We start from the raw sequence: 12,178 nt of genomic DNA, 5'->3' as shown, positions 1-12,178 counted from the left end.
AGAAGACTGAACATTGGTTCAGTCAGGTGAGAGTGAAGGACTAACACAGGTGATGGAGGTCTGAGAGAGGTGGGAACAGAAAGGATTTATCTTGTCAGTAACTTGGTAACTGGTTAGGGAGTGAGAGAAAAGTCCAAAAACTGACTATTAGGGTTTGAGCCTAAGTGACTGGGTGATAGTACTATTGAGAAAAAGAGCGGGACTAGCCAGTTAGCTCAGTTGGTTAGAGCATGGTGTTTGTTATAATACCAAGGTCAAGGGTTTGGATCCCATATTGGCCAACCACCAAAAAAAAAAAAAAAAGAAAGAAAGAAAAGGAGGAGGGGTAGGGGAATAGGGAGAGGTTGGTTAACAGATAAAGAATTACAGCCAGATAAGAAGAGTAAGTTCTAGTATTCTATAGTGGTGCTAGGTGTCTATAGTTAACAATAATTTACTGTGTATTTTCAAATGGCTAGAAGAGAGGAGTTCAGATGTTCTCATCACAAATGATGAATGTTTGTAGTGATGGATGAGCTAATTAGCTTGATTTGATCATCACACAGTGTATACATGTATAAGTATTACTCTGAACCCCATAAACATATGCAATTATAATGCATTAATTAAAAATAAAATTTAAAGGAAAAAAGAGGAAGAAAATCAGAGAAGCTGTTTTGGGAAAGAAGTTGATAAGTTTAGTTTGGGGTTTGTTTAGTTTAAGGAGCTAGTAGACCTCTAAATGAGAGATTTAGTGGCCATTGGAGAGGGAAGTTGTGGCGTATAGCAGAAAGAGCACTTGATCTGTTTCTTCAGCTATAATAAGAGATTTGGATTCAAAAAGGTAGAATGTTATAGTGATTAAGAGCAAAGGTTTTAGAGCCCTGCTTACCTGGGTTCGGCTTTTCACTAGCCTTTTAACCTTGGACGTGTTATTTATTCTTTCTAGGCCTCAGATTCAGTAAAATGGGGATGATTATATACCTACCCAATATGTCTGCTGTGATGAATATAAACACACACATACATGTCTTATTTAGAACAATGCCTGGTACATAGTAACCTTATTGTTATATAGATGAAGTCCTTCTCAAATGTGATGATCCATTGTTAACATGGTCAGTTTCTGTGAGACACATTCCAAGGTAGACGTCAGGGCCAGAGACATAGATTAATCATTTTCTAAGATATTGTTAATATATCTTAGGTCATTATCTTATATTAATATATGGGATGAGATACCAAAGGAGAAAATAGAAGGAACATACAGATGTCAAGGACAGAATGTTGAAGAACGGTTATATCAGGGAACAAGAGGCAGGAGTGCATAGAAGGGGCCAGTGAAGGAACATTCAGAGAAAGGAGAACTAGAAGATCCTCTGATGACAGCCAGCTAGAATAGAAAAGATAAGGTCCAGGGAGGATTGTCTTTTAAGAGTAAAGTAGTCTTACTTGAGCCAAGTTTGAAGGTTTATGGGATGCATCTGATGACAGGGAGAAGTTGAAGATGAAAGCAAGGGAAATGAATTGCTGGAGCATAGTTATATGAGGATTCAAGTGGCAGAGTTAGCCTCAAGAGGAAGGAATATAATTTCTTTCTCTGAATTGGGATAAAAGAAGGAAAGGATGTATGGTGGCACAATCAGATTTTGAGCTCAGAAATTTGGAAGTCAAGGAAGCTCATGTTGGGTAACTTCTATTTGTTTCCATTATATAGGAAGCAAGGTCATCTGCAGAAAGAGAGGAATGAAACTGAAGAGTGTTTCTAAGCACCTTTAATGTTTTCTCTAATTCTGCCCTTTGTATGAGTGGAAAACAAATGATCTATTTCAATTGTAATAGGTGAGATTTACTGAGCCTTTAGTATCTGTCAGGTTTCATGCTAAGAGCTTATTTTAAACTTAAAACATCCCTAAGTGGCAAGTGGTATTAGTAGTAGTATTCACATATTACAGAAGGTAGTAGGGAAACAGAGAAAGTAGAGAAAATTGCTCAAGGTTATCCAGCTGGTAAGAGGTAGAACCACGATTGAATAGCAGATCTGCCTAACTCTGAGCTCTTAAAGATCATGCTTTCTGAGGTTTTACTTTTAAATCTCATTAAAGCAGTGAAATGTTTTTCAAGAATATACATGGATCAATGGGATAGAAAAATAGCCCAGGTATACAATATTGTGTAACTGTGATAAAGTTAACATTTTACATAAATGGAGGAAGAATGGCTTGTTTAATAATGCAATGGGGCAATTAAATATTCATTTGGAAAAAAATTGTAGTTGATTAATTTTAACCCCATATTTTAAAATATATATAATAGAAATTAGAGCAACGGTTGTCTATAGCAGGGTAGAAATTGACTTAGATGCACAAGGGAACTTTGTGGAGTAACAGAAATGTTCTTTAATTTGATTAGGATGTTGGTTACATAGGGATTTTTTTTGTCAAAACTCATCAAATTGTATGTGCATTTAAAATCTAGATAGTATACTTTGTAAATTTTATCTCAATTTTAAAAAGGGAAATCTATATGTAGATCTCTAAGACATTGTTAAATGAAAAAAGCAAGCTATAGAATGAGACATACAATATGATACTATTTATATAAAGAAAAAAATAGTTACCACTGAACAAAATTATTTATTTCTGTGGATCCACACTGAAATATGTAAATGTGTCATGGTTTTGGGTCCAGCTGGCCCACTCCACCAAAAGATCTTCTTCTAGTGTCAATCTTATGTGCTCTTAGGGTTTCTTTCTAGGATGCAAAGAAAAGAAATACTTTTATAACATCATTAACATAAATGTCATTTTCCCCACTAATTATAATACTAACTGATATAATATTCTCTGGTGAAGAAAGATATTTAATTTCTAGAAATTCTAACTAAAAAAAAAATACCTGTTTGTATAGTGATTTTGAAACTAGGATATTTTATGAGGTAGTCTAGTGTAATGGAACACTCATTGAGCTTCAAGTAGTCAGGTGATCTGAGTTCTTGTTCTGACTCCGCCGCTGAGTAGGTGGGTGCTTTGGAGCAAGCCATTTAATCTCTCTGAGCCTCAGTTTCCTTGTTGGTTAAGTAAATGGATCAGACTGATGACTGAGGGTCTTCCAGGCCTATGATTCAATGAATCCTTTTCATTTGTATGGACCTTACATGAAATAGGCCACTCAATCTACAATGGGTATATGGAAAGTAAGGTTTTATTTCTTTTATTTTTTGAAACAGGTGACAACCAAAGTCAAGCAACTGAAGGATTCAGTTACCTGTTCCCCAGGTAAGTTAGCACCTACTTTATCCCATTATTCTAAAGTGGCTTCTTCAAAATAAGTCCCTTTTTATAATAACTTCTTTAAATACAGGGGTGTGGTAGGTAGTTCTGCCCAATGCACTCTACTGATCGTATCTCTAAAAGTTGTTGAATCACAGGCACCACCAAGCCAATCTAGCCATGCATATATAGTTGGTGTTAAGAAGATATATTTAATAAGTTTGAAGAACGGTACAATCCCATTATCCTTTAGTATTTGTGGAGTGGGGGAGCACAGGAGAAAGCCAATCTGCACACCACATAAATAAAGTGTGCAGTTTCCCCACTCTGTCCACCCCATTGTCACCGCACACACAAAGCTACCCTTCAGAATAGACAACAAACAGCTTTCCAGAGAATTTGTGTTTCTCAAAATCTATTTCCTTCAAGATTAACTGCATTTTTATTGGAATCTCCATACTCTTTGCTTGGAACTGAAAAGTAAGAAAATGCCTCCTAAACCTTCCAACCTACTTCAAATTCAGATCCCAGAGAGAGAAATGCAGATGAACAAGCCAGGGATTAGCAAACCGGAGATCTCAAAGAGCCATTGCCAGAAAGTATTCAACACAGAGTTCTACAGGCTTTAGGAAAGAAAAACTTCCAGATTCCTTTTTCTACCAACATAGTTATTTATCTGGCCATGGAGGCAGAAGTCGGCCAGATAAATAACTATGGAATGTTACATGAGAGAAGCATACCTCTAAGACATTCTCCAAAAATGTTTGATTGAAAGGCCATGCAGTTGAGAAGAGTGAACCAACACGAATCTGCCTAGAGCAGTGGGAAGGGGGTCAAAAGTGTTGTGAAGACAATAGAAACTATGTAGTTGAACTAGTATATGTAGTTGAATAGTGTCACTGAAGTAGCATCTGTGGCTGGGAGAGGGAGTATATTTGTCCTTTGCTGTCAGACAGGGCACCTGAAATAGCTTCCAGCAGAGAGCAGATCCAATGTCAGAGACTCACAGATGGAAAGGGAAAAAAGCAAAACTAATGTAATATTTGGCCACATCCAAATGTCCTGCAGCTCTCTAAAAGTACCACTAGGTCTTTGTCACAAATATATTCATTGAACTCTGTGTTTTACTTTACTTCTTAGTAGCCTTTAAAGCTTCAAAGAATTTTGAAATAAAAATGTTTCTTTTGATTTTGTTCACTGTATTAATGAAGCATCACCAAGAAGTGTTGTGATCCATTAAAGCCATACAACTGTGCTACTGAACAACTTTGAAATGGAAAAGTGTAGAGAAGTAAAGCTGTCTTAATAGGCTAACACACAAGGTGGAAATGACCTTCTCCTACAGATAAGGAACACAGACATATTCAAATAATTAACCCCATCTCATGAGAGTTGCTATAGTAAACATGGAAAGAAGTGTTTATTAGTAGAAGCTCAAGAAAATATGAATAAACAAAGAAAATAAAAATCACATGTAACCTACTGATATGGGTTGAATGTTTGTCCATTCCAAAGCTCATGTGGAAGATTGATCCCCAATGTGTTAGTATTGAAAGGTCAGGACTTTAAGAGGTGATTGGGTGATAAAGGCCCTGCCCTCACAAATGGATTAATCCATTAATGGGTTAATTGGTTATCACAGGTGTGAATTAGTGGCTTTATAAGGACAGCACATGAAAATGGTCTTGGCACTCTCACCATGTGATATCCTGGTTACCACGGGACTCTACAGAGTTCCCACCAAGAAGGCCCTCTCCAGATGTACCCCCTGGATTTGGGACTTTCCAGCCTACAAAACTGTAGGAAATAGATTTCTTTTCTTTGTAAATTACTCAGTTTCAGATATTCTGTTATCAGCAACAGAAAATGGACTAATACACCTACTCACTGTTGTTATTTTGCAAGATATATTCCTTCAGACTTTTTTTGATGTGCATGTAGTATATGCATATAATATTTTTGTAAGAATGGGACTAAATCCACAATACTGTTTTATATTTTTTTCACTTCATATACTCATATGTCTATGTTATCATTTTAATGGCTACATAGTAGTTCATAATCTAGATGCCTGGTTGAGTGGATTTATAGATAACTCTAGAATTACAGTGACACTTTTTAGTATGATGGAGAACAACCACAGTAATGTTTTATATCACACAAAGGATTCCTAGTATTTTGGCAATGTACTTTAAAAAGTTGTTGAATTTAAAGATCGTCAATTTCACTTTTTTACTTTCATCAAAAAAAAAGTTCTCAAGCTGCTGACAGATATCAAAATAACATGTTTCTATAAAATAAAGATGACTTTTTAACAGTGCATGTGAAAGTAACTGTTTTGAAAGATATTTATGCTGTAGAAAGAACATTTTGAAAACAGATGCTTGAAAATATTTCCTTTATTACGTATTATTCTGTGACCAAAATGATGTGACTTATAAAAATTTCTACAGGTTAAAAAATGTCGAAAATAGAATTTTAACTTGTAAATCTTTCAAACAAAATGAACTCAGTTGTTACAAATATAAAAGTGTAGTGCCAGCCACCCGAATAATAAATAAATAAAAATAAAAGTGTAACACTTTCCATTTAGTTTTCAAGAACAACTGATTGGTTTGGGGAAGATTTCTATGGAAATATTTTTCTAATTTGGATTGCAAAATAAATACCAAAGCTTAGTAAGCACAGCCAACAATAAGCTACACTTAGGTATATGTATCTTTGTGAGTTATGTTTTTCAACTATTAAAAAAAAAATAATCAGGTGCCAAAATAAACTGATTGGAGCTAGCCCTTTAATTTTGTATTTTACCCAGTATTAAACAAGTTTTCAGTCTCGTTTTTAATATTATTAATATTAATATTTTCATGAGTATGTTTTATTTCACTTCACCTTTTTAGATTATTGTTTTTCATTTTTATGATTTATTTTATAATTATTTTTTTTTTTTTTTTTTTTTTTTTTTTTTTAAGTTATTGTTTTCTTTTTTTTTTTTTTTGTTGTTGTTGTTGGTTTTTCGTGACCAGCACTCAGCCAGTGAGTGCACCGGTCATTCCTATATAGGATCCGAACCCGCGGCGGGAGTGTCGCGGTGCTCCCAGCGCAGTACCCTACCGAGTGCGCCACAGGCTCGGCCCGATTTATTTTATAATTAAATAATGTATTAGTAGAGTGGTAGATGGATGTAATTCATAAATAAGCAAATATACATATATTAGAGTTGTATATTCAAAAATGTTTTGTTGATGGGGTACATAATCAAAAAACTATGTAGATTATGCTTATGAAATGCTGCTCATTTGTAATAGCAAAAGACTGAGACCAAACTAAATATCTATCTGTAAGGAACTACAGTTGAACCTCGAATGACATGAGTTTGAATTGTGTGGGTCCACTTATACCCAAAATTTTTTCAATAAATACATGTACAATAATGTACATGTATTTTCTCTTCCTTATGATTTTAATAACATTTTCTTTTTTCTAGCTCACTTTATTGTAAGAATACAGTATATAATACATATAACATACAAAATATGTTTTTGTTATTGGTAAGCCTTCCAGACAACAGCAGGCTATTAGTAGTTAAGTTTGTGGGAAGTCAGAAGTTACACGTGGATTTCTGACTGTGTAGGGAGTTGGTGTCCCTAACTCCCACGTTGTTCAAGGGTCAACTATTATAATAAGTCATGACATGCATTTAGAATTGCATAGTCACTAAAAACAATGTGAATCTACATGAGCTAATCAGAATAGTCAGCAAAGAGTAGCTGTCATGAACATAAAAAAGGGAGAGGCCAGTACAGATACTTAGTATGTGCTCGACTAATTATATTCCTAGGCATGTACACATTCACCACAGACACTCACACCCCAACTCATGTTGCCTCTGAGGAAGGGGACTGGGAACCCAGACCGAAAGAGACATTCTCCATTTTATTCCCTATTGTACTGTTTGAACTTTTTATTATGTGCAAGATTTATTTTCTAATTTTAAAAAGCTAGTAAAAAAAAAAGAGGAAATGTCACTTCAAAAAAGTGAAATAAAAACCTGCCTCTTCGTAGCTAAACTTTGGCATACATTTATATGTATTTGTATTATTTCCTTTGGAGAACCTCCTCTAAGTAAAATTATAGAGTCACAGGTAAATGTATTTTCAAGGTTTACCTACATTTGACAACTTCTTCTCCAAAAAGGATAGACCTGCACTGTCTAATATGGTAACTGCTAGCCGTGTGTGGCTGTTTAAATTAAAAATTAAATTTTAAATTAATTAAAATTAAATAAAGTTAAAAACTTAGTTCCTCAGTGGTATATCAGGTGGTTAATAGCATTGAAGAACGTTTTATTGGGCAGAGTTAGCTAGACCAATTTCTGCCCCCACTGCCAGTGTATGAATGTACCTATTTCTCTACATCTTTGCCAGTACCAGGTATTGCCATCTTTTCTAATCTTTGCATAAATTTGTTTCAATTTGCATGTTCCTAATATTTATTAGCTATTTGTATTTCTTTCTTTGTGAGTTGTCTGTTCGTATTCTCTGTGCTTTTACTGATTTGTAACTCTTAATATATTGAGGTTATTAATGTTCTGTCTGTCACTATTCTGACCTATTAAAAGGTTTAAATTTTTTAATAAAATTCTTCTATGTTTAAAAATTCTTCTACTAGCTATTAGTATAATTTACTCATAAACCTGCCTGCCAGAGGCAGCACCAGATGATTTAGTTATGCTAATGATACTAATGAAAACTCTGGATTGTGAAGAATATTTTTTCCTATCTAATAACTAGCAGGTTATTCCTTCTCAAAGAGATCTTTGCATTCCTGCATCACAACTTAATTCTGTATATACTCATTATTCCTCAGAATAATGAAAAGGACAAAGACTTGGAATCATATAGAACTGGGTTCAAATCCCACCTCTGCCGCTTTCTGAGACTTCTTTTCCTCATCGGTAAAATTAGGGTAATGATACCTATCTTTCTAGAATAGTGTGAAAATTAAACTAAATAATGTGTACAAAATGCCTAGCGCACTGCCTGATATGTGGTATGCAGCTGCTATTATCACTGTCACCCGAATTCACCTTGCCCTTTCCTCTGTGTGGTGCGGCCCTCTTTCCTAGGAATGGTTAGACTTTCTGAACTCAAATCAGCATTTCGGAATTCCCAGCCCATCGGGACAGCCGTGGCCTTGCCAGATGAGCTCATCACCCAGCGAGAAGATGCAGTGGCTGCGGTGGAGGAGGACAAGCAGGAAGAGGACACGGGTGAGCAGGAGGCCGTGGGCACAGAAGCCCAGCCTCGGAGGCGGAAGCCGGCCAGGCTGCTTGAGGCGGGAACGAAGGTGGAGACAGAGGAAAAGTTCCGAGGAAGGAGGCAGAAGGACTTTGATATATCCGAACAGAATGAATCCAGCGATGAGGAGAACCAGAAAAAAGAGAGAACACGCACTGCAGAGGAGCCATGGACTCAAAATCAGCAGAAACTTCTGGAACTGGCATTACAGCAGTACCCAAGGGGATCTTCTGACCGCTGGGACAAAATAGCCAGATGTGTCCCATCTAAGAGTAAGGTGGGTGAAGGGGGAAATAAAGAGGCCCCTACGCTGGTGTTAGAATCTTGCTGAAGTGGCTGCAGCCACTTTTTCTTTCATCTTATGTGTGTCTTTCTATCTACAGCTGGCCGTGTGGTCCCTTATGTAACATTTCTCTTCCACTGTATTTCTCCATATAGCATGTGAATCTGTGCACTCAGTTGACTAGTGTGTGTAAATGAGGTCAGGTTCTAAGTTTAGACATTATACAGACCAGCTAGTTTTTCTCAGAGGAAATTCCATTTATAGCACATAAACTTCACCCACTACAACCTGCCAACATTCTAGAGAATTCACTCTTTTCCAGGGGGCAGTTTGAGGGCAGCATGGGGCTGGCCGAGCACCCACCTCCCCATGCAGGGCAGCAGCTCAGGGCAGCCGTTGGCAGCAGACTCCGTCCATCACCTGTGCAAGCTCCTCTGCCAAGGCTGAGGAGCAGGTCTGTCATCAGATCACAAGGCCCGCTAGCTCTCTAACATGTCTTCAACCAAGGGGATATGATCTTCGGTTCTGCACTGTAAATGAATTTGGACTCAGTAGTAGCACCTAGTTGCCCAGAGGCAGTATTTTTGTGTGGGGTCAGTGTGAGCTTGCCATGTAGGATTTGACTCACCCTCTATAACCTTCACTGTTTGAACTGACTTTTCTCCCTGTTTGTAGCTCTTAGTGTCTGCTAAAATACATCTGCAGATAGTTCTCAAATAAAAACTCAGATAGGAGGGCAGATGGGGCGCATCCTGTGGAGGGCCAGCCCCCCCCACCGGGCCGTAGTATTCTCTTTGCCTTATGATCTGATGGGGAGCTGGGCTCTGTAGAGCTTCAGGTTGTGATCTTTTCAGCTCAGGCCTTTCTTGACACACCGTCTCATGGGGCTTCTTTCCTTGTAGCTATGCTCTTAGTCGGAGGCATCAGGAACACTGACAAATCAAAAGAACCAATCTCTTCTGCCTTCTGTGCCTATCAGTAGCCTCTGGGCACATTGATACTCATTTACATTCTTTTTTTTTTTTTTTTTAATTGAAATTCTGTGTTGGGAGATCTAGCTAGTGGCCATGCATGTCCCTGAGTGTACAGGTCTAGTTATCTATCACCTACTTTAAAATGAAGTTGAGAGTTCCTGGGGAGAAAAATAAACCATTAACAGTTGATCTATTTTGAAAGCTTAGATTCTTCCAGCCTCTCCAACTGATTTGCCAGAAATAATAATTTTCCCCGAATTTCTCTAGCATCTCTCAGGACATAGGCATTTACATGTGTGATGAATTGACATTGGCTTAAAATGAAGTTGCTGGAACTGTGGATTCCTAAGGATAGAGTGCTCAGAAACTCGTTGCCTTGGGGGTTGGAAACCTTCCTATTTTGAACCAGAAATGAGCAGGGCTTTGTTGGCCTGCAGGTGTTCCTCCTAAGCCTTGACTTTACACCCAGGTCTGGGAGAGGCTACCTGTTGGCCTCCCTGCTCTGCTCCGGAGCCTGCTGCAGTAGCTCTTGCTGCCACGATGTGGGGAACTTGGGGCCTACGGGCAGAGCCTTTGCCCAGTGAGTCTGCTCTGCTCAGAGCTCAGCCCGTGCTGTCCTTCCGAGGGTTAAGTGCTGGGTCTTTCCCATTCCATTTCATGCCCTGTGCTGCCAGAGACAGCACAGCTACTCAGTAAAGGCTGATATTTTTCAAGCCCTTAGGCAAGTAGTCTCTGGGGGGTACAGAAAGGTACCTATTAGGTAAAGACTCTCATAACACACCACGCTAAAATCCTAAGAAGAGAATGAACATTTATTTATTTATTTATTTATTTATTTTTTGTCCTTTTTTTTGTGTGTGTGTAACCGCGCTCAAGCCAGTGAGCGAATTGGCCATCCCTATATAGGATCCGAACCCACGGTGGCCCAGCGCCGCACTCTCCCGAGTGAGCCATGGGGTCGGCCCAAAGAGAATGAACATTTATCCAAGGCAGCTGATAAAGTTATCTGTTCTAGAGCAGGAATCACTTTGCACTGGACCCTAAGTTAGCAAAGGCTCACAGTACCATGAGGCTAGTACGTTTTCAATAGAAACAGAATGGATTCTGGGAAGTACCTTGTGCTCGACATGAGAATAACGAGGCCCCTCCCCATGATCACCCCATCTCTGCTGTAGTCATGAGGCCCCCCCACGAGGTATGAGAGCTGCAGGCAACTGAGATCTGAAGCTGGTGGTTCCATAGCCTGATAATGTGGCACAGCTGAAGTGGGGCTGGGAAGAGCAGGAGGGCGAGTTGCAATACACTTCCTGCCAGCGTTCTGGGGGCCCAGCAGACGTGGCCCACCGCAAGAAGGGCTCAGCAGCCTCTAGGGAAAGGTAGACCCAAATGAGAATAATATTGTAGATGCCTGGTCTCAAGTTTTTTTGTTTCTCTGAAGTGGCACGCTGTGATGAAAAAATGGAATGTTAGCTTGATAATTATAGTTAGCAAGTTGAAAGTCACGATCATCATAATGACAATATGCAAGAATTGCTGCCCCATCTCCTCACCCCACGATTAGCCCCTTCACCTTGGGCTGGACTTGAGCAGGCCTTCTCCCTCCCACTTGTTTAGCTGGGTCTGCCTTGTGACCAGCTGGGCTTGCCCAGGAAATTCCAGGAGGTTCTGGGCAAAGGAAATGGACAGGGCATCTCTTCCTTAGCCCTGGGCACAAGACAACAAACAGGCCACCAGCAGACTCATCACATGGAGATCACACTGACTTGTGGAAATAACTGTTTTCACCTCTCTTTTTTTCTCCCTACAGGAAGACTGTATTGCTAGGTACAAGTTGCTGGTTGAATTGGTCCAAAAGAAAAAACAAGCTAAAAGCTGAATATTCTGGAAGATGATGTTCACCTACATTTTCCAAAATGCGTATTTTAAAAATCTTATGCAGAAATTTGCATTTTGTACCTCAGTATTTCTATACGTCATGTGCCTTAGTAAAAATAAATAAATAAATAAATAAAAAATGCTATGCTATATTGTTTAAATAAATAGTGTATGTGGGGGAGGATTTTGGTATTTTGCAGATTATTTTATATCTAATCACTGCAAAGTTTACTTTCTTGGAGAACAAATGAATAGTACTTTCTAATGATCAGGCAAATAAATGTTTTTGAAGGAACATATGAGTGAACAAATGTGTAAGATTTCAAATTTAATGTGTTTCTCTAAAACTGTAACCAAAGAACACACCAGATAATGTCTTCATTGGGGGTTGAGTAGAAGGGTGAAGTTGCTTGAGGAGAAAAACCCAAGCTGGTGTCAGGCTGGCTAAGAACAATGTAAGGTCATCTTAATTAGTTATATTTATCTAGAAAAAAA

At 38.3% G+C, this 12,178-nt stretch overlaps 1 protein-coding gene across 2 annotated transcripts in view; it reads left to right on the top strand.

The window, feature by feature from the left end:
- DNAJC1 (DnaJ heat shock protein family (Hsp40) member C1) overlaps positions 1-11,948 on the top strand; it is a 222,900-nt gene extending 210,952 nt beyond the window's left edge. For both annotated transcript variants that reach the window (XM_063100055.1, XM_063100054.1), the window contains 3 exons: positions 3,209-3,257; positions 8,380-8,828; positions 11,616-11,948. In XM_063100055.1, the coding sequence (XP_062956125.1) occupies positions 3,209-3,257; positions 8,380-8,828; positions 11,616-11,684 (567 nt within the window). In that variant the 3' untranslated portion in view covers positions 11,685-11,948. The remainder of the gene's footprint in view (positions 1-3,208; positions 3,258-8,379; positions 8,829-11,615) is intronic.
- Positions 11,949-12,178: the final 230 nt, after the last annotated feature.

This window comes from Cynocephalus volans, chromosome 6 (genome assembly GCF_027409185.1).
Source record: "Cynocephalus volans isolate mCynVol1 chromosome 6, mCynVol1.pri, whole genome shotgun sequence".
Lineage (NCBI taxonomy): Eukaryota > Metazoa > Chordata > Mammalia > Dermoptera > Cynocephalidae > Cynocephalus > Cynocephalus volans.
The sequence above is the reverse complement of the archived record's forward strand: the minus strand, read 5'-3'. Positions and strand labels throughout refer to the sequence as shown.